This window comes from Rhinoderma darwinii, chromosome 1 (assembly GCF_050947455.1).
Source record: "Rhinoderma darwinii isolate aRhiDar2 chromosome 1, aRhiDar2.hap1, whole genome shotgun sequence".
NCBI lineage: Eukaryota > Metazoa > Chordata > Amphibia > Anura > Rhinodermatidae > Rhinoderma > Rhinoderma darwinii.
Window position 1 is genome coordinate 24,191,392 of NC_134687.1, and position 26,844 is coordinate 24,218,235.

Sequence of the window (26,844 nt, forward strand, 5' to 3'; positions counted from 1 at the left end):
ACATAGGAGCAGTATTGTAGTAGTTATATTCTTGTATATAGGGGGCAGTATTATAGTAGTTATATTCTTGTATATAAGAGGCAGTATTATAGTAGTTATATTCTTGTATATAGGAGCAGTATTATATTAGTTATATTCTTGTATATAGGAGCAGTATTATAGTAATTATTTTCTTGTATATAGGGGCAGTATTATAGTAGTTATATTCTTGTATATAGGGGCAGTATTATAGTAGTTATATTCTTGTATATAGGAGGCAGTATTATAGTAGTTATATTCTTGTATATAGGAGCAGTATTATAGTAGTTATATTCTTGTATATAGGAGCAGTATTATATTCGTTATATTCTTGTATATAGGGGCAGTATTATAGTAGTTATAGTCTTGTATATAGGGGGCAGTGTTATAGTAGTTATATTCTTGTATATAGGAGCAGTATTATATTAGTTATATTCTTGTATATAGGGGCAGTATTATTGTAGTTATATTCTTGTATATAGGGGGCAGTGTTATAGTAGTTATATTCTTGTATATAGGGGGCAGTATTATAGTAGTTATATTCTTGTATATAAGAGGCAGTATTATAGTAGTTATATTCTTGTATATAGGAGGCAGTATTAGGCTGGGTTCACACGTGGCGGAATTTCACTTAAATTCCGCTGCGGACACTCCGCAGCGTTAATCCACAGCGGTGCCGTTTATCCATTGACTTACACTTTAATTTAGCAGTGTTCGTTTAGACGAGGCGTAAAATTCCGCTGCGGAGCATAGGCTGCGGAGCGGAATTTGGTGTCCGCAGCATGCTCTGTCTGTTGCGGAGCAGTGGCGGACTCATGGCGGAATTTCTCCATTGACTTCAATGGAGAGTCAAAATTCCGCAATGAAGTCCGCAGATCTTATGTGTGCTGCGGAGCGTATTGGTTTTACTACCATGACATTTCTTCATTCTGGCTGGACCTATGTATTTCTAGGTCTACAGAAAGACTGAGGAAGTCAATGGGGCTCCCGTAATGACGGGAGCGTTGCTAGGAGACGTCTGTAAATAGTCACTGTCCAGGGTGCTGAAAGAGTTAAGCGATCGGCAGTAACTGTTTCTGCACCCGGGACAGTGACTACCGATCTCAATATACATGTATCTGTAAAAAAACATATAAGTTCATACTTACCGAGAACTCCCTGCGTCTGTCTCCAGTCCGGCCTCCCAGGATGACGTTTCAGTGTAAGTGACGGCTGCAGCCAATCACAGGCCAAGCACAGGCTGCAGCGGTCACATGGACTGGCGCGTCATCCAGGGAGGTCGGGCTGGATGCCGAAAGAGGGACGCGTCACCAAGACAACGGCCGGTAAGTATGAAATTCTTTTACTTTCACTAGGGAAAGTGCTGTCCCTTCTCTCTATCCTGCACTGATAGGGAGAAGGGAAGCACTTTTCCCGCAGTCCGCAGCAGCTAGTCCGCATCAATTTTCTGCACATTTTGTGCAGATCCGCAGCAGAATCTGCGACGCAGATTCTGTGCGGCATTGATGCGGACAGTTGCGGAGGAAATCCGCCACGTGTGGTCATGCCCTTATAGTAGTTATATTCTTGTATATAGGGGGCAGTATTATAGTAGTTATATTCTTGTATATAGGAGCAGTATTATAGTAGTTATATTCTTGTATATAGGGGGCAGTATTATAGTAGTTATATTCTTGTATATAGGAGCAGTATTATAGTAATTATTTTCTTGTATATAGGGGCAGTATTATAGTAGTTATATTCTTGTATATAGGGGCAGTATTATAGTAGTTATATTCTTGTATATAGGAGGCAGTATTATAGTAGTTATATTCTTGTATATAGGAACAGTATTATAGTAGTTATATTCTTGTATATAGGAGCAGTATTATATTAGTTATATTCTTGTATATAGGAGCAGTATTATAGTAATTATTTTCTTGTATATAGGGGCAGTATTATAGTAGTTATATTCTTGTATATAGGGGCAGTATTATAGTAGTTATATTCTTGTATATAGGAGGCAGTATTATAGTAGTTATATTCTTGTATATAGGAGCAGTATTATAGTAGTTATATTCTTGTATATAGGAGCAGTATTATATTCGTTATATTCTTGTAAATAGGGGCAGTATTATAGTAGTTATAGTCTTGTATATAGGGGGCAGTGTTATAGTAGTTATATTCTTGTATATAGGAGCAGTATTATATTAGTTATATTCTTGTATATAGGGGCAGTATTATAGTAGTTATATTCTTGTATATAGGGGGCAGTGTTATAGTAGTTATATTCTTGTATATAGGAGCAGTATTATAGTAGTTATATTCATGTATTTAGGGGGGAATATTATAGTTGTTATATTCTTGTATATAGGTGGCAGTGTTATAGTAGTTATATTCTTGTATATAGGAGCAGTATTATAGTAGTTATATTCATGTATTTAGGGGGGAATATTATAGTTGTTATATTCTTGTATATAGGAGGCAGTATTATAGTAGTTATATTCTTGTATCTAGGAGCAGTATTATAGTAGTTATATTCTTGTACATAGGAGCAGTATTGTAGTAGTTATATTCTTGTATATAGGAGGCAGTATTATAGTAGTTATATTCTTGTATATAGGAGCAGTATTATAGTAGTTATATTCTTGTATATAGGAGCAGTATTATAGTAATTATTTTCTTGTATATAGGGGCAGTATTATAGTAGTTATATTCTTGTATATAGGAACAGTATTATAGTAGTTATATTCTTGTATATAGGAGCAGTATTATATTAGTTATATTCTTGTATATAGGAGCAGTATTATAGTAATTATTTTCTTGTATATAGGGGCAGTATTATAGTAGTTATATTCTTGTATATAGGGGCAGTATTATAGTAGTTATATTCTTGTATATAGGAGGCAGTATTATAGTAGTTATATTCTTGTATATAGGAGCAGTATTATAGTAGTTATATTCTTGTATATAGGAGCAGTATTATATTCGTTATATTCTTGTATATAGGGGCAGTATTATAGTAGTTATAGTCTTGTATATAGGGGGCAGTGTTATAGTAGTTATATTCTTGTATATAGGAGCAGTATTATATTAGTTATATTCTTGTATATAGGGGCAGTATTATAGTAGTTATATTCTTGTATATAGGGGGCAGTGTTATAGTAGTTATATTCTTGTATATAGGGGCAGTATTATAGTAGTTATATTCTTGTATATAAGAGGCAGTATTATAGTAGTTATATTCTTGTATATAGGAGGCAGTATTATAGTAGTTATATTCTTGTATATAGGAGCAGTATTATAGTAGTTATATTCTTGTATATAGGGGGCAGTATTATAGTAGTTATATTCTTGTATATAGGAGCAGTATTATAGTAGTTATATTCTTGTATATAGGGGGCAGTATTATAGTAGTTATATTCTTGTATATAGGAGCAGTATTATAGTAATTATTTTCTTGTATATAGGGGCAGTATTATAGTAGTTATATTCTTGTATATAGGGGCAGTATTATAGTAGTTATATTCTTGTATATAGGAGGCAGTATTATAGTAGTTATATTCTTGTATATAGGAACAGTATTATAGTAGTTATATTCTTGTATATAGGAGCAGTATTATATTAGTTATATTCTTGTATATAGGAGCAGTATTATAGTAATTATTTTCTTGTATATAGGGGCAGTATTATAGTAGTTATATTCTTGTATATAGGGGCAGTATTATAGTAGTTATATTCTTGTATATAGGAGGCAGTATTATAGTAGTTATATTCTTGTATATAGGAACAGTATTATAGTAGTTATATTCTTGTATATAGGAGCAGTATTATATTAGTTATATTCTTGTATATAGGAGCAGTATTATAGTAATTATTTTCTTGTATATAGGGGCAGTATTATAGTAGTTATATTCTTGTATATAGGGGCAGTATTATAGTAGTTATATTCTTGTATATAGGAGGCAGTATTATAGTAGTTATATTCTTGTATATAGGAGCAGTATTATAGTAGTTATATTCTTGTATATAGGAGCAGTATTATATTCGTTATATTCTTGTAAATAGGGGCAGTATTATAGTAGTTATAGTCTTGTATATAGGGGGCAGTGTTATAGTAGTTATATTCTTGTATATAGGAGCAGTATTATATTAGTTATATTCTTGTATATAGGGGCAGTATTATAGTAGTTATATTCTTGTATATAGGGGGCAGTGTTATAGTAGTTATATTCTTGTATATAGGAGCAGTATTATAGTAGTTATATTCATGTATTTAGGGGGGAATATTATAGTTGTTATATTCTTGTATATAGGTGGCAGTGTTATAGTAGTTATATTCTTGTATATAGGAGCAGTATTATAGTAGTTATATTCATGTATTTAGGGGGGAATATTATAGTTGTTATATTCTTGTATATAGGAGGCAGTATTATAGTAGTTATATTCTTGTATCTAGGAGCAGTATTATAGTAGTTATATTCTTGTACATAGGAGCAGTATTGTAGTAGTTATATTCTTGTATATAGGAGGCAGTATTATAGTAGTTATATTCTTGTATATAGGAGCAGTATTATAGTAGTTATATTCTTGTATATAGGAGCAGTATTATAGTAATTATTTTCTTGTATATAGGGGCAGTATTATAGTAGTTATATTCTTGTATATAGGAACAGTATTATAGTAGTTATATTCTTGTATATAGGAGCAGTATTATATTAGTTATATTCTTGTATATAGGAGCAGTATTATAGTAATTATTTTCTTGTATATAGGGGCAGTATTATAGTAGTTATATTCTTGTATATAGGGGCAGTATTATAGTAGTTATATTCTTGTATATAGGAGGCAGTATTATAGTAGTTATATTCTTGTATATAGGAGCAGTATTATAGTAGTTATATTCTTGTATATAGGAGCAGTATTATATTCGTTATATTCTTGTATATAGGGGCAGTATTATAGTAGTTATAGTCTTGTATATAGGGGGCAGTGTTATAGTAGTTATATTCTTGTATATAGGAGCAGTATTATATTAGTTATATTCTTGTATATAGGGGCAGTATTATAGTAGTTATATTCTTGTATATAGGGGGCAGTGTTATAGTAGTTATATTCTTGTATATAGGGGGCAGTATTATAGTAGTTATATTCTTGTATATAAGAGGCAGTATTATAGTAGTTATATTCTTGTATATAGGAGGCAGTATTATAGTAGTTATATTCTTGTATATAGGAGCAGTATTATAGTAGTTATATTCTTGTATATAGGGGGCAGTATTATAGTAGTTATATTCTTGTATATAGGAGCAGTATTATAGTAGTTATATTCTTGTATATAGGGGGCAGTATTATAGTAGTTATATTCTTGTATATAGGAGCAGTATTATAGTAATTATTTTCTTGTATATAGGGGCAGTATTATAGTAGTTATATTCTTGTATATAGGGGCAGTATTATAGTAGTTATATTCTTGTATATAGGAGGCAGTATTATAGTAGTTATATTCTTGTATATAGGAACAGTATTATAGTAGTTATATTCTTGTATATAGGAGCAGTATTATATTAGTTATATTCTTGTATATAGGAGCAGTATTATAGTAATTATTTTCTTGTATATAGGGGCAGTATTATAGTAGTTATATTCTTGTATATAGGGGCAGTATTATAGTAGTTATATTCTTGTATATAGGAGGCAGTATTATAGTAGTTATATTCTTGTATATAGGAGCAGTATTATAGTAGTTATATTCTTGTATATAGGAGCAGTATTATATTCGTTATATTCTTGTATATAGGGGCAGTATTATAGTAGTTATAGTCTTGTATATAGGGGGCAGTGTTATAGTAGTTATATTCTTGTATATAGGAGCAGTATTATATTAGTTATATTCTTGTATATAGGGGCAGTATTATAGTAGTTATATTCTTGTATATAGGGGGCAGTGTTATAGTAGTTATATTCTTGTATATAGGAGCAGTATTATAGTAGTTATATTCATGTATTTAGGGGGGAATATTATAGTTGTTATATTCTTGTATATAGGTGGCAGTGTTATAGTAGTTATATTCTTGTATATAGGGAGCAGTATTATAGTAGTTATATTCATGTATTCAGGGGGGAATATTATAGTTGTTATATTCTTGTATATAGGAGGCAGTATTATAGTAGTTATATTCTTGTATCTAGGAGCAGTATTATAGTAGTTATATTCTTGTACATAGGAGCAGTATTGTAGTAGTTATATTCTTGTATATAGGGGGCAGTATTATAGTAGTTATATTCTTGTATATAAGAGGCAGTATTATAGTAGTTATATTCTTGTATATAGGAGGCAGTATTATAGTAGTTATATTCTTGTATATAGGAGCAGTATTATAGTAGTTATATTCTTGTATATAGGGGGCAGTATTATAGTAGTTATATTCTTATATATAGGAGCAGTATTATAGTAGTTATATTCTTGTATATAGGGGGCAGTATTATAGTAGTTATATTCTTGTATATAGGAGCAGTATTATAGTAATTATTTTCTTGTATATAGGGGCAGTATTATAGTAGTTATATTCTTGTATATAGGGGCAGTATTATAGTAGTTATTTTCTTGTATATAGGGAGAAGTATTATAGCAGTTATATTCTTGTATATAGGAGCAGTATTATAGTAGCTATATTCGTGTATATAGGGGCATTATTGTAGTAGTTATATTGTTGTATATAGCGGCAGTATCAGGGTCGGCGTCAGCACCCGGAAAACTCAGGCAAGTGCCGGGGTCCACTCGGCTGCCGGGTACTGACGCTGCCGTCGTTAGGGCATCACTGTCCATATATGGATAGTGATGTAAGAAGCAGAGGAGTCCCAGGCAGAGCGCTAGCAGCTCTGCTCCGGGACTCAGTCTCTGGGAAAGCCCCTGACATCGCTGTCCATATATGGACAGTGAATATGGACAGCGATTCCAGGACCAGAGCAGTGTCCCAGCCTAACCGCGCTGGTCCCGCCTCCAACTGAGCCTATGTCCGCAGGACGCAGATTCAGTTGGGTTGAATGCTGGAGCCTCCCTCCAGCATTCACTGTGCCGTGAGCAGCTCGAGGCAGGCGCGATGAAGTGACGTCATCACGCATGACCGAAAAACGGACGAAAATAAGCCGTGTGCACATACCCTATGCGTGTGAATATACCCTAATTCACATAAAAGTAGTGCTTTTACATATTTATTTCTCCTGGTTACGGTAACAGTATGGTCTGCAGAAAAGACAGAGTATATGTAATATACCCCAAAACATTACTTGTAAGAAAATATGTTTTGAATATGTTTTATGACGTTTTGTACTTTTATGTAGTGTCACTTTAAAAAAATAAGTGTACAATTGCATTGCACTGTTTTACAGCCTATGCAGGAGTGGCTTTTCCTAGAAGTTTCCAGAAGGTGGGAGGAGCTTAGCTTATATATAGTGGGCCCTGCCCCAGATATTCGGTGAGTTACAGTCAGTCAGTTCGTTATCTGTTCAGTTAACAGCAAAGTGGAGGAGTTTCTCCCGGGTCCATCCATGGAGGATCCAGAGACAGGTCGCCTATAACATCAGGCCATAGAAAAGCTCTCAGAGAAAGGAGGAAATCTTATAGGTGAAACTGAGAGTAACAAGAAGGACATTGAACAACGCCACCATATATATTGGTTTCATCCTTCATACATTAGTCATGACTACCCATTATAGAAGCGGCACAGGCCGGGAGCCATTACAGAGAATTGCAGAATTGGACAGATATTGTATCGTCCCACTTACTACGGGGTCAGCTATGCCCTAGAATTGCCAAGGGAAGTATCAGAAGAGAAGCAGAGCGGGCGAGGGTCGTCCACTCCTGCATCTGGCGCTTTATTGTATTGAAAGGACTGAGTTTATTACAAGAAATTGTGCCTTCATTTCATGTGGAAGATTGTAACCACCACTTTGGAAACTTAAAACGGTTTTCCCATCTTGGACATTTATGGCATATCCACAGGATATTCACTTCTATGGAATCTACGGAAACAACATAGCTCAGCGAGCACTCAGCTTTTTCCGTAATTCCCGACCATCTAACCAGGAAGTGGCCGGGAGGCAGCGGAGCCGAGTAAGATAGAATGGAGATTAGGGGGCCCCGTTCTAGATATAGATGCAGGTCCCACAGGTGGGACCCGCATTGATCTGACTTTTATGGCATATCCTGTGGATATGCCATAAACGTTCAAGATGGGAAAACCTCTTTAGGTAAAGTGTGCCGCGAGCTAGCCTGTTCAACTATCACCGTAAATTCCACCTAACACCAAGGACGCCCCAAATACCATCAGGACAGGAGCAGACACAGGGAGTGTCCTTCGGGATTAAAGCCGGATTCCCACGTAGCGTAAATGATAAGGAATTTCCTTGATGGAATTCTGTGTGGAAATTCCGCAACAATTACAGTAGCAGCAAAGTGAATGAGATTTAGGAAATCTCATGCCCACGCTGCGGAAATGAAAACGCAGAAAAGTCCTGCGGAAAGTTTTCTGTGGTGCGACTTTTAATTCCGCAGCTTTTCGATTTCTGCTGCAGGTTTTGTGCGAAGATGCTGCGTGTTTGGCCCTTAGACTTCAATGGAGAGCAGAAGTTTCAAAACATTTGTTTTCTTGCGGTTTTTACAGTTTTTACGCAGCGGAAGCGCAGTAAAAACCGCCAGAAATCCACATGTGCACATATACTTTCCTATAACCAATGTTTAACACTAAGTCTGCGTTCATATCTGCGTTGTTGCGTCCGCATTAACGGAAGTTAATGCTTACGTCAAGAACATTATTTTTGCATCAGTTATGCTCAGTTAGGCTCCGTCCTGTCAGGTTTCCGTTTTTTGAGAAATACCGTAGTCTGCTGCGCTATTGATTCCGTAAAAAAAAACTGAACCCTTACGGCACGGTAACAAACAGAAACCCTTAGCAAAGTATCCGTCACCACTGAGATCAATGGTGATGTAAACGGAACCTATGGTTTCCTTTTGCCTTTCCATTGAGGGGAACCTTTCAACGGAAACGCAACGCTAATGTGAACACAGCCTTAGATACTGTCGTCATCATCATCATCAGTTCTGCAACCCCCTCATCACTAGCCGTGAGCAGGCCCTGAGAGAGTGGCAAGGCCTGTTAGCCACCGTGATCCACACTGAGAGCCCAGTCAGCCGCCATTCTGTGGGCCTACGCCTTTTCCATCCATTCTCGGACGCAACATATATATATTTTACAAGTCCTGCCCTTCAAAAGTATTCACATAAAAGAGAACTTATACATTACACCAATGTTTTGTTTCCTTTTTAAAATATTAGAAATATTTGCTTTGAAGAAGTGATATGTTTTTATTAAGGAACCATTAACCCCTTTATGACAGGACAATTTTTGTTTTTTCGTTTTCGTCTTTTCCTCCGCCTTTTCCAAAAGCCATAATGTTTTATTTTTTTCGTCGACATAGCCGCATGAGGGCTTGTTTTTTGTGGGAGAAATTGTCGTTTTTCATGACCCCATTTAATGTACCATATATATATTTGTGCGGTGAAATAGGCGATTGTGCCATTTTTTGGGGTTTCGTTTTTTTGGCATTCATTGTGCGGTAAAAATGACATGTTCACTTTACGAGTCGATACGATTCAGGCAATACAAAATCATTATTTTTTTATGGTTTATCACTTTAATTTAGAAAAAAAATAATTGTGTTGCCATATTCTGAGAGCCATAACGTTTTTATTTTTCTGATGATTTAGCGTTTTTTTTGGAGAGCTAAGGTGACCAAAAAAACAGCAATATGGGCGTTTTAAATTTTTTTAGTTCACCAAGTGAGTTAAATAACATTATATTGTAATAGTTCTATATTTTTATGGACATGGCGATACCAGTTATGTAAACTTTTATTTTTTTTAACATTATTTTAGGGAATAAATAGAATTAATTTTTTTCTAAACTTTTAATGTTTTGTTTGGTACTGTAATGACGGGGTAGAAGACAGACAGGTGAGCCCTAATCTACCCGCCACTCAGTCCCTGCCTACTTGCAACGGCCCGTCCTAGGCGACGGCGTACAACTGGGCGACGGTCCCTATGCTCAATAAGTGCACGACAGACAAACAGACAAGGGTAACAGAAGCTAAGGGAAATGGGGCAGTTGCCCACGGCAACACAGTGAGCAACAAGAGTAGTGAACGAGCCGAGTCAAACCAGGAGTGCACGAGGTACAAAACGCAGAGCAGAAGCGTAGTCAGTAAAGCCAGGGTCAAAAATGAAGCAAGGTCAATAATCATAGCAGGAGCAGCAGAGCCAGGAAACAGAAAAGAATCACAGGCAAAGGAGGAGCAGGAAATGCAGGTATAAATAGACAGAGGGCGGGAGCTAGCTCCGTCTGGCCAGGCTGTGATAGGCTCTCCCACTCCTCAGCCTCCCAGCCTGACTGGTAGAAGCTCGTGTCACTCTCTCAGACTTAAGAGCAGGTGCAGACTGATTACCCACGGGCGTCGACACAGAAGCTGTGTCTGGCAGATCCTTTACAGTACCCCCCCTTTTGGCTCCCGAGGTTCCGTTGCTTCATTCTTCCACGGAAAACTCGGATGAACCTATGCAACTCGGGGCCTCCGTCTCTCCCCAACAACGTAGAGAGTTCCGCAGGAAGAATGGTCTCTGCTTCTACTGTGGGGATGACAAGCATCAAGTGAACAACTGTCCTAGGCGTAAGAATAAGCAGCCGGAAGAACTTCCGCGCCTAAGTGACCAACGGGGAGGTCAATTGGGCGCACAGGTATTTCCCGTATATATGAAACCTAAAAGGGGGGGTACTGTAAAGGATCTGCCAGACACAGCTTCTGTGTCAACGCCCGTGGGTAATCAGTCTGCACCTGCTCCTAAGTCTGAGAGAGTGACACGATCTTCTACCAGTCAGGCTGGGAGGCTGAGGAGTGGGAGAGCCTATCACAGCCTGGCCAGATGGAGCTAGCTCCTGCCCTCTGTCTATTAATACCTGCATTTCCTGTTCCTCCTTTGCCTGTGATTCTTTTCTGTTTCCTGGCTCTGCTGCTCCTGCTATGATTATTGACCTTGCTTCATTTTAAATTTAACTTGCAAAGCACAAGACGTCCCCTCTTAGACAAGGCAACTAGTTGAGTAGCATCTAATAAGGACACCTGTGACAAGGCCACTATCATGGGTATATTGTGACGGAGGGAGGACACTGTGGAGCAGGTGGTGTTGTTGGTTGCTGTTTCTTTACCCCGGTGTGATATGGTCACATAGATGAGATCGCTGGACGTGCAGCAAAAGACACCGGACGTAGAGTAGAAAGTGCAGATCACTGAAGAGGGTAATCTGTAACCTTTGTATGCACAGGACACGGCATCTGGATTATCACCACTTGTCACCGACACGATAATACCCTTCTGGCCAACAACCAGTAAACAGTCACACGCTGTATTTTCGGCAGGGGGCTGTTCAGTATTGAGGTCACATGATCGCATCCTTATGGTGGCAATAGAAACGACAGGCTGCTCCAAGTGGTGAAGAAGCTTCATTGAGCCTTGGGTTGGGTTTTGATTTGTAGAGTGACGCACGTCCTGAAAGACCTGTTAGTTAGCTATCCCTCTTCTGACTCCCTAGATCAGGTTATGGCTTTAGCGGTACGTCTTGACCGATGTCTCAGGGAACGACGACTGGAACGTTTTTGTGCCTTCCCCTCTGACCCCCCCATGATGGCTATGTAATGACGGGGTAGGGAGACAAACAGTTGAGCCCTAATCTACCCGCCACTCAGTCCCTGTCTACTTGCAACGGCCCGTCCTAGGCGACGGCGTACAACTGGGCGACGGTCCCTATGCTCAATAAGTGCACGACAGACAAACAGACAAGGGTACACAGAAGCTAAGGGAAATGGGGCAGTTGCCCACGGCAACACAGGGAGCAACAAGAGTAGTGAACGAGCCGAGTCAAACCAGGAGTGCACGAGGTACAAATCGCAGAGCAGGAGCGTAGTCAGTAAAGCCAGGGTCAAAAATGAAGCAAGGTCAATAATCATAGCAGGAGCAGCAGAGCCAGGAAACAGAAAAGAGTCACAGGCAAAGGAGGAGCAGGAAATGCAGGTATAAATAGACAGAAGGCGGGAGCTAGCTCCGTCTGGCCAGGCTGTGATAGGCTCTCCCACTCCTCAGCCTCCCAGCCTGACTGGTAGAAGATCGTGTCACTCTCTCAGACTCAGGAGCAGGTGCAGACTGATTACCCACGGGCGCCGACACAGAAGCTGTGTCTGGCAGATCCTTTACAGCCTTTGGGGGGAAATAAACATCCAACAAGTTTGATTTTTACCTTTTAACATGTTTGTTTTCCCTGGAAATCAGCAGTCCTAGAGGTGTCTGGTAGCTACATACAGTGGTGTAGCTATGGGGGGGGTTTAGAGGTAGCAGTCACACCCATGTCTTGATGTATGAGGGGGCCGAAATACCCCTCTGCTTCATAAGACACCAGTATTATAAATGGCACATAGTAGGTAGTGGACCGTGTTACAGATTCTGCATTAGGGACCAGAAACTAGAAGGTCTAGAAGGCCTTTGCGCTTCTCCCACCATCTTCATCCCTTCCGTGGGATCTATCAATAAATATGTCCTTCAGACAAGTATTTCTTGCTTGGTTTGTTGACCAGAAAATGAAAAGGGATACATGGCATATTACCGAGTGACTTTTATACAGATATGTTATGAGCTTCTTAGTTTGAAAACCCAAGTAATGTATAAACTGAAGGGAGTGTCTGGGACTGTGTGAACTGCTCACAATATAAATGTCAGACACTGCTTGTAAATGTTTTATAAAAAAATTTTATTGGTGTGGTTATTGACCATGCTCGGGAAATTCAATATAATGTTCCTCTGTGTCTGTTAATAAAATGAATTTTTCAAATATTCCGGATTTCTAATGGACACATGTTTATTTCTCTGCTAACACATCAGTATGGCTTAACAAGTTCATGTGGCTGTAGACCTGTCTCCAGTACAGTACCAGTATGCATGAGTCCTCCTTCCATTTCACTCAACTCTACTGAGGTATGAGGCATATTGCTTGTTAATGTTAATCTTTAACCAACTGTAAATCAAGGGATGTCATCTTACAGCTGATCACGATGAAGAAGTTACTTATAGTCCCGGTCAAGCTGGAGAGCTTCTACATTCTCATTACCTCTGGTTGATGAACATCACTCCCAAAAATGGCTTTCAATGGGACCTATGAGCTTCAATCCCAAGAAAACTTTGAGACTTTCATGAAAGCCATAGGTGAGTTAGTTAAATTATCATACAGAGCAGTGGGATCTATAGTCTATATTATTATCATTATTTAAGTGTTACTTTACCGAACCTCCTGGTGACCATCTCAATAGAGTTTCTCTAGAGCGGTCAGTCTTGTATTTGGGTCCTCAGGAAACTCAATGTTGTATTTGTTAATAATTAGGATTTTTCTGATTGTTTCCGTCCTCCTTTTTGCTGCTCTTGTCCTCATTTTCATTTTACTTCTCCAGGTATAACTGTCATTCAACTTTCTTATAATATCTCCATAATAAGATCCCTTTAGTCTTCAAGTCTGAGGTTTATCTTGAGTTGGTCAATGTTCTGCTTGATTAGGTCAGCTTTTCTTAATTTCCATTGTATTCTTAAATCATCACTAACCTTCAAAGGTATTAATAGCTGTACTAGCATTCACAACTACAAAGGACCAAAGAAAGTACCATAGCCTGAACATTTCTGATTGTGACATTGTCAGTCTGCAGAGTAATCTAAATAAGTGACCACCCAAGGATTCCTTAGGTTAATGTACTTCTTACTAATCTATATAGGTTCTTTGAGAACATGGTACGGAGCCATTTTGTCCTGTTTCGCAGGTGCTAAAGGACAGGACACCTACAAATACTAAGTACATTAATCCTATTTTTGTAAAATATGTACTTTATATTTCCAAAAGTCCTATATCCCAGCCAAGAATTTATGTAGCAAGAACATCAAGACGTATATCCATAAGGTTTACCAAATTGTCTGTTGTCCTCAGGACTTCCTGATGACTTGATCCAGAAAGGAAAAGATGTCAAAAGTGTAACCAAGATTGTCCAGAATGGTAATGACTTTGTGGTCACAGTGACTACAGGATCTAGGGTCCAACATAATGAGTTCACTATTGGACAGGAGGCAGAAATGGAATCTTTGTCTGCTGAAAAAATTAAGGTAAGTCTTAATTTAACCCAATAATGGGCAACTTATACACATGGCTAGGTTTACAAGATAAATTAGACAAGCCATGTTTAATTTGTATCCTATAGTATTCTCCCTCTCCTTCTGCCATGGAGATTAATATGAATGTTTGTCCCAGTGGAACATCTTAATGGGGATGTTGGGGTAGACAACTACTGGTCGAAACAACTTTTGGCCAATATTTGTCAATACATTATATGTCTATACCTATGTATGTCTTCATCAGATACTTAAGATTGATGGAGCATTATGTCATTTTACCATGTCCTCTTGACTTGTTGCCTCATTAAAATAGGGAGTGAGGAGCCGAATGATCGTCAATAAGATTGTTTTTCCCCATACAGTTTGCATATTGTTAGCAGCACATCCCTAGTTTACACTGGGAGATGTTCTGCTGTCAAACAATTATTTTTATGGCAGCATAAAAGATTGACAGATGCGATCAGCCGATAAACGAGCATTTGCTTGTTCGACGGTAGATCGCTGCCATGTGTACACGGGCTTATGATTAGGAACGAGTGTTCGTAGGAGTGCTCGTTCATCTGATCATCTCCCCTGATTGTCATCCCTTTCCTGATAATTTTATCCAGACTCACTCCATATTTCCCTTTGTGTGTCCGTGCTGTTGCCCATACACATTAGATAGAAGGTAGACAACATATGGACAGCCAGTTGCAAGCTGCTTTTGACGTAGTTCTTAGAGAAAGGCTCTCCAGAAGATAGGTCTCCTAGGACTTCAGATGTATCTAGTTGTCAGGTCTTTTCCTTCTTTCTCCTGGCTCAGTGTTATATATATTTGTTCCCTTGCTGTTGTCTCTCCATCCGATACTTGACTTTTGCCTAAGCCATTAACCCATTGTTGCCACAGCCATTTTTAGGTTTTTAATTTTTGTTTTTTATTCCCCACCTTCCAAAACTCATAAAAATGTTTTCGTTTTTTGTTGATTGAGGAGTGAGAGACTTGTTTTTTTGTGGGGCGAGCTTCAGTTTATAGTAGTACCATGTTGGTCACTTTTAATTAATTTTTTTTTAGAAGAGGTGACAAAAAAGCAATTCTAATGTTTTAAAATTTGTATTTTGTTTTTAACGACGCTTACCGTGTGGGTTAAATAAAGTTATATTGTAATAGTTCACACTTTTACGGACAAATGGTTTGTTTGTTTGTTTGTTTGTTTGTTTGTTTGTTCTTTACATTACTTTTGGGGGAAAATGAGAAAAGGTTTTATTTTTTATATTTTTTTGTATGTATTTTTTCGTATATAAATCGATTTTACTGTTTTTTACTTCTTTTTAATCCGCCTATGGGACTTGAACTAGCGATCGCTGGATCACTTGCACAATATACTGCAATTCTTATGCATTGCAGTATATTGTGGTTTATACCAGCTCCTATTAAGACCTGCCTCTGTCAGGGCATAAGAGGAGCAGAAAGATGGCACCTTCATTAGGCCCCCAGGCTGTCAATATAACCATCAGCACCCCGCGATCACGTCTTTCTAACGGCTTGGATGCCTCAGTCGCTATTGCCTGTGGCATCTAAGTGGTTAAACAGGCAGGATTGCAGTGAAGTTTCGGCTGTAACATAAAGTCAACACCCACTGAGTAAGGAGCAGGCTCAGCCCATGAGCCCATTCCATACTTCCCCTTGTCGGCTATGATGTTACCCTGCTTCAAATGTTGGCAAGGGGTTAAACCCTAAGCTTACTACAATGGAGATTTATGTTTATGGTACCATAACTACCTTCTATATTAACATTAATCACATGGACTATCTGGCAGAGGCGTATCTCCTGTTGATGGGGGACCATCCGAAAAGCCCCCATATATATTAGATCATCGGCCAGTACTGGCTAAATTTAATTAACTGTGCAGCCCGTAGACCGAATATGTTCCCTTGTAATCCATCACTGAAGTCCACCAGTACAATATTTGAGATCTATCTAGAAATATGTGTATCAGATTAAAGTTTCTATAACATAACTTTACCTGTCTCTTTTTTTTTTTTTCTAGGCTATTGTTAATTTAGTGGATGGGAAACTGGTCGTAAATCTTAAAGGGGTCACTTCTGTCACGGAAGTTGCTGGAGATCTTCTTATCAATGTAAGATTCCTGCAAAAGTTTAAGAATGGGTTTAATTTATATCGTTTTGAGATCTGATTTAAGAGGGTTGGAACAACCCTTTAAAGATTGTGATGGATTGTGGGTAGATGTGACAATATTATAATCTATGAGATACTTTGTTACCATTGTTCACAGTCTGATATGGGGAGGTTACTTATTCGTATACAGATAGTAATCAATACAATGGACAAAAAAATTGGATTCCTAACATATATACCAACATTAAAATAAATCTACTCCATTTCACAAAATTACATTTTTAAAGGGGTTTTCTGCGTTGGACAATCCTTACTTGTTAAAAAGTTTCCCTTAACAATAAGCTGATCACAGTGTCCCCCTGCTGCCCCCCCCCCAGCAATCAGCTGTAATCTGTGGGGAAACCTGGCAGTAAGTGTTTAATTTCCCTGCAGCGCCACCACTGGGGAAATTAAGCATTACGCAGTAGTGCCCATTCAAATCAATGGGCTGTCTGTGTAATGCAGGACAGGACAGGTCCTCCAGAGCAAAAGACGCTCCTTGTATTCGCTCTCCACTCTGGCCAAGAGATGAGGATTCTGAACAGAGGACGCCCATCTATTAACTCAGAATTCCTTAAAAGAGTTTGAAAATCGTTTTTGTCAACTTGACAACCCCTTTAAGTCCAACGTGCTGATAAATTTCATAATATATTTTTGAAAGGGTCATTGTTGTATTTCTAATACCGAGCTCCAATCCCCCATATATCTATTGATTTAAAATATAAAATGATTGCTGTCTTCAGCCACCACTAGGGGGAACATAGAGGCTTACAGCATAGACATTTATTATTGAGTTTAAATGGGAGCTGTAAGTAGTAAGCACCCCCTAGTGGTGTCTTTAAGCAGACAGAAATTTATCATTTAAAGATGCTCTGTCACCAGTTTATAAGTGCTTTATCTCCTACCTAATCTGTAATGTAGATAACAACAGTGGTTTTTATTTTGAAAAATGATAATTTTTGAGCAAGTTATAAACAATTTTAGATTTATGCTAATTAGTTTCTTAATGACCAACTGGGCGTTTTTTAAGTTTTTACCAAGTGGGCGTTGTAAAGAGAAGTGTATGACCCTGTCCAATCAGCGTCATACACTTCTCTTCATTCATGTCTAGCTGTACTCACAGCACAACGTGATCTCACGAGCTCATGCTGTGCTGTCACATACGCCCACAGTAATTTTAGCGAAGTGTCTTGAGAGTAAATACACATCACCTCCAGCCAGGATATGCTATGCTGTGAGTAAGTCCCACAGAAAATTTTCCAAAGTGTCGGCTGGAGCAGTGTCTATTCTCTCTCAAAACACGCTGTGCTGTGGCTCAAGCTGGGCTGGAATGAAGAGAAGTGTATGACGCTGATTGGTCATACACTTCTCTTTACAACGCCCACTTGGCAAAAATTAAAAAAATGCCCAGTTGGGCATTAAGAAACTAATTAGCATAAATCTAAAATTGTTCATAACTTGCCCAAAAATTATCATTTTTCGAAATAAAAACCACTGTTATCTACATTACAGCACTGATCAGATTAGGTAGGAGAGAGGGCACTTATAATCTGATGACAGAGCCTCTTTAAAGAGGCTCTGTCACCAGATTTTGCAACCCCTATCTGCTATTGCAGCAGATAGGCGCTGCAATGTAGATTACAGTAACGTTTTTATTTTTAAAAAACGAGCATTTTTGGCCAAGTTATGACCATTTTTGTAATTATGCAAATGAGGCTTGCAAAAGTCCAAGTGGGTGTGTTTAAAAGTACAAGTCCAAGTGGGTGTGTATTATGTGCGTACATCGGGGCGTTTTTAATACTTTCACTAGCTGGGCGCTGTGAAGAGAAGTAACATCCTCTTCTCTTCAGAACGCCCAGCTTGTGACAGTGCAGATCTGTGACGTCACTCACAGGTCCTGCATCGTGACGGCCACATCGGCAGCAGAGGCTACAGTTGATTCTGCAGCAGCATCAGCGTTTGCAGGTAAGATCGACTTACCTGCAAACGCTGATGCTGCTGCAGAATCAACTGTAGCCTCTGCTGCCGATGTGGCCGTCACGATGCAGGACCTGTGAGTGACGTCACAGATCTGCACTGCCAGAAGCTGGGCGTTCTGAAGAGAAGAGGATGTTACTTCTCATCAGAGCGCCCAGCTAGTGAAAGTATTAAAAACGCCCCGATGTACGCACATAATACACACCCACTTGGACTTGTACTTTTAAACACACCCACTTGGACTTTTGCAAGCCTCATTTGCATAACTACAAAAATGGTCATAACTTGGCCAAAAATGCTCGTTTTTTAAAAATAAAAACGTTACTGTAATCTACATTGCAGCGCCGATCTGCTGCAATAGCAGATAGGGGTTGCAAAATCTGGTGACAGAGCCTCTTTAACTCTATAGCTATTCGAAGGGAAGCTGGTCATTTTGAGCTTTGTATCAGAAAAATTTAGCTCTCAACGCTTTTACTTAAAGTCACAAAAAAGCTATTTATTTTAAGAAATGCACTAAAATACAAAATAATTATTTTCCTGTATGATGACATCACTCGTTCTGAAAATAAAAGGCATTGCAGTCTGAACATATTAAATTGGTACCAAGGCCTGAGAGATCTGATCTAAGTGCCCTAAATTATATTTCGCATGTTGTTGTTTTTACATAAAATATATTAACTATTCACATTTCAACAAATCTACAAAAAAAGTGGAGTGATTGTATTTCTGTTATACTGGTATTGACTTCGTTCACATTGTCGTTCTCCCTTCTGGTTTCCCTTAGAAATAGACAGTTGTTTTTCTAAACAAATGACTTAGGTAGAACTGTAAGCTCCTCCCACAATGAACTGTAGTCTGGTAACAGGACACCTGAAGAATTCTGAATGCAGCTCTGGGTGTGTCTGGACAAAGACTTACTGTAACTAGATCTGTACAATAAACATAAAACAGAGAACATGTTGTGTAGATTCAAGCTGTGAAATGTTGTTAAGATGTGGAGTTCTCCTCTAATTTTCACATCTTCATATCACTTTATTTTTTCAGATTTTGACTCTGAACGACATTGTCTACAAGAGAATCAGTAAGAGAAAATGAGAGGAATGACAATGACTTATTTTGGTCAAATTGTGCAGTAAAAAGCTGAAAATTGTATTTCATTAAAATGAAGACATGTTTAAACAAGAGAATGCTGTCATTAATGTTGCCATAAAAGACATATTTGGTTAATGACATATTGCTACGCATGATTTTCTCAAGGGGTGGGTTCACAGGTATAGTTATGCAAATGCAGGGCACACACTTATGTATAGGTGCCCACATACTTGATAGACACAGTCAGTTTCCTCATTGTAAATAATGTCACCTCGCATGGTATGTATATTAGATACCGTGCATATAACTAATCCCACTGTACAGTCTACATAAACAATGCTGCCATACTGTAGACATAACTAATACCACCATGCTGCGCACATAAATAACGCTGCCATACAGTACACATAGCTAGTTCAGCTGTACAGTACACAAAAATAATGTTTCCATACAGTACACATAACTAATCCCACTGTAAAGTACAGATAAGTAAAACTGCCATAGGCTATGTTCACACGGAGTATTTTGGGGGAGGAATATCTGCCTCAAAATTCCGTTTGGAACTTTGAGGCAGATATTCCTCTCCCTGCACGCCGATTTTCGCGGCAATTATCGCGCCGTTTTTTGCCTGCGGCCATTGAGCGCCGCGGGCATAAAACAGCGAGAAATACACTTTCTCCAATGGGAGGTCAGAGGCGGAAGCGCCCGAAGATAGGGCATGTCGCTTCTTTTTCCCGCGAGGCAGTTTTACTGCTCGCGGGAAAAAGACGCCGACGCCTCCCATTGAAATCAATGGGAGGCGTTCTCGGGCCGTTTCCGCCAAGTTTTGAGACGCGGTTTCCGCGTCCAAAAACTCGGCAAAATACCCCGTGTGAACATAGCCATAGAGTACGCATAACTAATTCTACTGTACAGTATTGATAAGGAAATCTTAAACAAACTCTCTAGTCTTAGGTGAAATTAAAAGAAAGCTTTATTAGAAAGAAAAGTTACAATAAGAAGTTAAGAGAGAAGTAAGAAATAAGAAAGACATGGCCACGGAAGTCCTCTTAAGGGTATGTTCACACGGCCTATTTTCGGACGTTTTTTGGCCCGCAAATGCCAGAAAAACGGCTGAAAAATTGGAAGCAGAACGCCTCCAAATATCTGCCCATTGATTACAATGGGAAAAACGGCGTTCTGTTCCGACGGGCCGTTTTTTTAGGCTGCGTAAAAAACGGCCACAGAAAAGAAGTACAGGTCACTTCTTGGGACGTTTTTGGAGCTGTTTTTCATAGACTCTATAGAAAACAGCTCCAAAAACGGGCGTAAAAAACTCAGCGAAAAACGCAGCGAAAATCGCGAGTGGCTTAAAAAAATGTCTGAAAATCAGGTGCTGTTTTCTCTTGAAAACAGCTCCGTATTTTCAGACGTTTTTGAGACCTTAAGAGTTAGGCTTCGTTCACATCTGCGTGAGGGCTCCATTCCGACGTTCCATCAGAGGTTTCCATCAGAACGGAGCCCTGACTGACACAAACGTAAACCATAGGATTCCGTTTCCATCACCATTGATTTCAATGGTGACGGATACGGTGCCAATGGTTTCCGTTTGTCTCCGTTGTGCAAGGGTTCCGTCGTTTTGACGGAATCAATAGCATACACAGCACAGACGCAGATGTGAACGAAGTGTTACACAGAAGACCTAAAGCTATTGGCCACACAAGAAATGCGTACTAATAATACATCATTCTATGTATTCGCCTTTCGTTGTCTAGAATATCATGTCTGTCTCCAGTAAACCTGGCATTCTTATATCAGAAAGGCCTTGAAGTCCTGGTAAGGAGGCCAGCGGTCTGATATTCAGGGAACACAGTTTAAGATTTCCTTATCAGCTGGTGGAGGATGCTGTTTAAGAACAAACCTTTATTACATAAACAGCTTTTTTAACACAATTTGAAAGTGCACAAATGACAAATGCAAAGAAAAATGTGAAATGCAACAGAAATAATGCTGCCATACTGCAGACATAACAAATAGCACCATTCAATGCACATGAAAAATGCTGCCATACAGTACACATAACTAATACTACTGAACAGTGCACAAAAATAATGCTGCCACATTGTTGACCTAATACCAGCATACAGTACACATAAATAGTACTGCCACACTATACACCTAACTAAAGAAATAATGCGCCAATATAACGACAGCAAGAGTGCCCCCATTAACCAGAGGCGTAGCTAGGTTCTCCAGCACCCGGGGCAAAGATTCAGTTTGGCGCCCCCCCCCCCCACCAACCTCTTTCCCGACATCTCCTTCCCCCTCGCCGTGTTTGTTTTCTCTACCAATCGACGTGTCATTTATTTTTGTGTAACGCGAGCATATAAACATTTGTACATTTTACAAGCAATATGGTTCTATACACAACACCAGAACCAAGCTCAGTACATATATACAGCCCCAGAACCAAGCTCACTACATATATACAACACCAGCACAAATACAGCTCAATTTAGTGCAACCCCTGCCGTATAGGTATGTACGGCGTAAAACTACAGCTCCCAGCATGGCCCGAACAATGATAAGGATATGCTGGGAGACGCTGTTTCACAAAAAATAAATCCAATCATAATCATACCACCCATCATCTCGCTGCAGATCATACAGTGACTACAGTGCTGATTAGAGGCAGAATAAACATTTACATTAAGTGACTCACCGGTGACGTCTCAGATTCTAGTTCTTTTTCTTCATCCGGTCCAGACCTCTATGGTGGCTTCTCCCGGTCACAGACCATTTCTGCAGTTTGCCGCTCAGATGTCTTCAGCTTCTCACTTTTCCAACATTTCTGCACCTATAAATAAATATAAAGTTATCATTATACCACACACCACGCCCCTAAATATAATAGCGCCATACACTGCACCTCTAATTATAATAGCACCATACACAGTGTCACACACACACACACACACACACACACACACACACACACACACACACACACACACACACACACACTGTGCCCCCTTTAGATAGTGCCTGCCATAGAGCCCCCTGTAGATAGTGCCTGCCATAGAGCCCCTGTAGATAGTGCCCCCATATAGACCACCCCTGTATATAGTGTCCCACAAATAACTCCCCCTATAGTGCTCTACAGATAGCCCACCCCTGTATATAGCCCCCTGTAGATATAGCCCACCCCTGTATATAGTGCTCTACAGATAGCCAAACCATGTATGTAGCCCCCCTGTAGATATAGCCCACCCCTGTATATAGTTCTCCACATATAGTCCACCCCTGTATATAGTGTTTCACAGATAGCCCACCCCTGTATATAGCCCCCCTTGTACATATAGTCCACCCCTGTATATAGTGCTCCACTAGATAGTCCACCCCTGTATATAGTGCTCCACAGATAGCCCACCCCTGTATATACTATATACAAGGGTGGGCTGTCTGTGGAGCACTATATACAGGGGTGGACTATATGTACAAGGGGGCTATATAGAGGGGTGGGCTTTCTGTGGAGCACTATAGGGGGAGCTATTTGTGGGATACTATATACAGGGGTGGGCTATCTACAGGGGGACCATATCTACAGGGGGACCATATCTACAGGGGGACCATATCTACAGGGCTGGGCTATATACAGGGCTCGGCTATATACAGGGCTGGGCTATATACAGGGGGACTATATCTACAGGGGGGGCTATATACTGGGGTGGGCTATCTATGGAGCACCATATACAGGGGTGGGCTATATCTACAGGGCTGGGCTATATAGAGGGCTGGGCTATATACAGGGCTGGGCTATATACAGGGGGACTATATCTACAGGGGGGCTATATCTACAGGGGGGCTATATACTGGGGTGGGCTATCTATGGAGCACCATATACAGGGGTGGGCTATATCTACAGGGAGCTATATACTATATAGCCCCCCCTGTAGCTATAGCCCACCCCTGTATATGGTGCTCCATAGATAGCCCACCCCAGTATATAGCCCCCCTGTAGATCTAGTCCCCCTGTATATAGCCCACCCCCTGTAGATACAGTCCCCCTGTAGATAGACACCCCCCGTAGATAAAGCCCCCCCTCCGTAGATAAAGTCCCCCTTGTAGACAAAGTCCCGTCCCCCCCCCCCGCGCAGATACAGCCGCACGCTTCTATTACAATTAAAAGAAAAAAAAACAAAACTATTCAAACTCACCTTATTCCCGCTCCCACGCCGTCCGGCAGCCATGGTGACCTGCTCTCTTCTGCGCAGGTCTCCAGGGGGTTGAACACAGCGTCTATGAAAGGCGCTGATTGGCTGGGCAGGATGACTTTCCCTGTCAATCAGTCAGCGTCTTTCATCGACGGAAGCGTCACTGGTACAAAAGGTACCAGTCGCTTCATTCGTGGAAAGGCGCTGAATGGCCGGGCACGGAAGGTGCCCGGTCATTCATTGCTTCTAATTGTACCTGTGTCCTTGCGACACAGGTACAATTATAGTGCAGGAGGAGGTGGCGCTGGCGCCCCCCTCTGAACTGCGCCCGGGGCACATACCCCGCTTGCCCCCCCTAGCTACGCCCCTGCATTAACAGCCCCATCAGAAGGCCCCCATTAAAAGCAACATTATGGCCAAGAGTGCCACATAAACAACAGCACTAGCAAAGTGACCCCTTATAAACAGTGCCAGTTTAGTGACTTATAGGCTCCAAAATTCAATGCTAATTCATTTTGTAATATACATTATAGGGGCCAAACCCCCCTCCTCCCTACACAGCAATAGAGGTACATGATAATAGTATGACTGCCTGCTGCTGCCACTAGGGGGCGCTTACTGCATACATATTTTTTTAGTTTACATTGAAGTCAATTGACAGATGGTTCAGTGCCTCTTTCATAGTAAAGTTCAATGTGCTGGTCATATAGCTGGGTACTTAGAGTAGTGGCTCAATAATATATGTTTTAAAACAACAGGGGACATTAAACATTGTCCTTCCCATTTCTTTGATTATACAACATTCTTTATCTACAACAGATTATAAACTTCACTCACAAAATCCGTTCCTCGTAACTTCAGGTTTGACAAGTTGCATCCAGTTTTATTTTATATTGTATCGGATTATGATACAAACTTTTTATAATCACTCTGAGCAAAAGGTCAAAGGAGTGAACAGGTGACAGATGTAGCAGAGCTGAGCAGAGGGATCGCTTGAATGTCCCGGATTCTGGTTTTATACCTATGTCTTCCACAGAGGAGTAACTTGAAGTTCTTGGGCCCCAATGCAAAATTTTGTAACAGGGTCCCCCACCTATCACGTGCCGGTAATAACACTGTTGTACTTTTATGCAGCAGAGGAGCCTGCCCCAGTGTGACTGCTACCTTTACAACCTCTATAACTATGCCCCCATAACAGTGACAGCCACTGTGCACTCATAATAGTGACGGTCACAGTGCCCAGAGTACAGTGACAGCCACAGTGCCCTCATATCAGTGACAGTTGCAATGCCCCCACAACAGTGACAGCCAGAGTGCCCTCATAACAGTGACAGTCCTGGTGATCAGAAATCTATAGGGGCTTAGTAAATTAAAGTCTTTACCCTAATCAAATGAAAGTATTTTTTTTTTTGATACTTTGATATTGATGACCTATCCACTGATCCGCTGATTAAAAGGGCTGCAGCGCTCCAGCTAATGCCGCGACTCCTTCATTGTGTACCGGGCACAGAGGACGTGCCTGGTACTGCAGCTCATATCACATCTGTGGTTTTACATAGGACTGTAGAAAATAGCATATATACAGATGTAGCCAAGTTTATCTTGACTGTGATAACTTGCTGCAGCGTGATATCACACAACAAAAGCCATTGAAAAGTCATTGAAAAAGTCAAGTTAAAGTTTCTTGTCACTGTGTATTTAATGCGTTAAAAGTCAAGATAAAGACGGCTACATCTGTATCATTGTTATAATCACTATGAGGGTATGTGCACATGCTTAACCAAAAACGTCTGAAAATAAGCCGTGTGAACATACCCTTAATGTACCATACAGGGCCCATAATGCAACACACTGACACCTGGCGAATGTGTCCTGTGCCTGAACCCTATAGATCTCCCACACTATAGAATAAAGTATACGGTGTCCTCAGGCTTTTACACAGGCTGGACCCGGGCACCACTGGCCCGATGGCCTGAATACCCCAAGCTTTCATATTTTATTAATTGAGCAGTGTTACATGGGCACCTTATGGCACTATTATTTGAGCACTGTATAGTTGTATTATTTGGGCAATGTATAGTTGTATTATTTGAGCACTGTATAGTTGTATTATTTGAGCACTGTATAGTTGTATTATTTGAGCACTGCATAGTTGTATTATTTGGGCACTGTATAGTTGTATTATTTGAGCACTGTATGGTTGTATTATTTGAGCACTGTATAGTTGTATTATTTGAGCACTGTATAGTTGTATTATTTGAGCACTGTATAGTTGTATTATTTGAGCACTGTATAGTTGTATTATTTGGGCACTGTATAGTTGTATTATTTGGGCACTGTATAGTTGTATTATTTGAGCACTGTATAGTTGTATTATTTGAGCACTGTATAGTTGTATTATTTGAGCACTGTATAGTTGTATTATTTGAGCACTGCATAGTTGTATTATTTGAGCACTGTATAGTTGTATTATTTGAGCACTGTATAGTTGTATTATTTGAGCACTGTATGGTTGTATTATTTGAGCACTGTATAGTTGTATTATTTGGGCACTGTATAGTTGTATTATTTGAGCACTGTATGGTTGTATTATTTGAGCACTGTATAGTTGTATTATTTGAGCACTGTATGGTTGTATTATTTGAGCACTGTATAGTTGTATTATTTGAGCACTGTATAGTTGTATTATTTGGGCACTGTATAGTTGTATTATTTGAGCACTGTATAGTTGTATTATTTGAGCACTGTATGGTTGTATTATTTGAGCACTGTATAGTTGTATTATTTGAGCACTGTATAGTTGTATTATTTGAGCACTGTATAGTTGTATTATTTGAGCACTGCATAGTTGTATTATTTGGGCACTGCATAGTTGTATTATTTGAGCACTGTATGGTTGTATTATTTGAGCACTGTGTAGTTGTATTATTTGAGCACTGTGTAGTTGTATTATTTGAGCACTGTATAGTTGTATTATTTGAGCACTGTATAGTTGTATTATTTGGGCACTGTATAGTTGTATTATTTGGGCACTGTATAGTTGTATTATTTGAGCACTGTATAGTTGTATTAATTGAGCACTGTATAGTTGTATTATTTGAGCACTGTATAGTTGTATTATTTGAGCACTGCATAGTTGTATTATTTGAGCACTGTATAGTTGTATTATTTGAGCA

The 26,844-nt window shown here is 39.5% G+C and overlaps 1 protein-coding gene across 1 annotated transcript; it reads left to right on the plus strand.

The window, feature by feature from the left end:
• The first annotated feature begins 13,235 nt into the window (after positions 1-13,235).
• LOC142744995 (fatty acid-binding protein 1, liver-like) lies at positions 13,236-19,478 on the plus strand. The gene is made up of 4 exons (XM_075854865.1): positions 13,236-13,302; positions 14,069-14,241; positions 16,279-16,368; positions 19,428-19,478. The coding sequence occupies exons 1-4, from the start codon at positions 13,236-13,238 to the stop codon at positions 19,476-19,478; spliced, it is 381 nt and encodes a 126-aa protein (XP_075710980.1).
• The last annotated feature ends 7,366 nt before the right edge of the window (positions 19,479-26,844 follow it).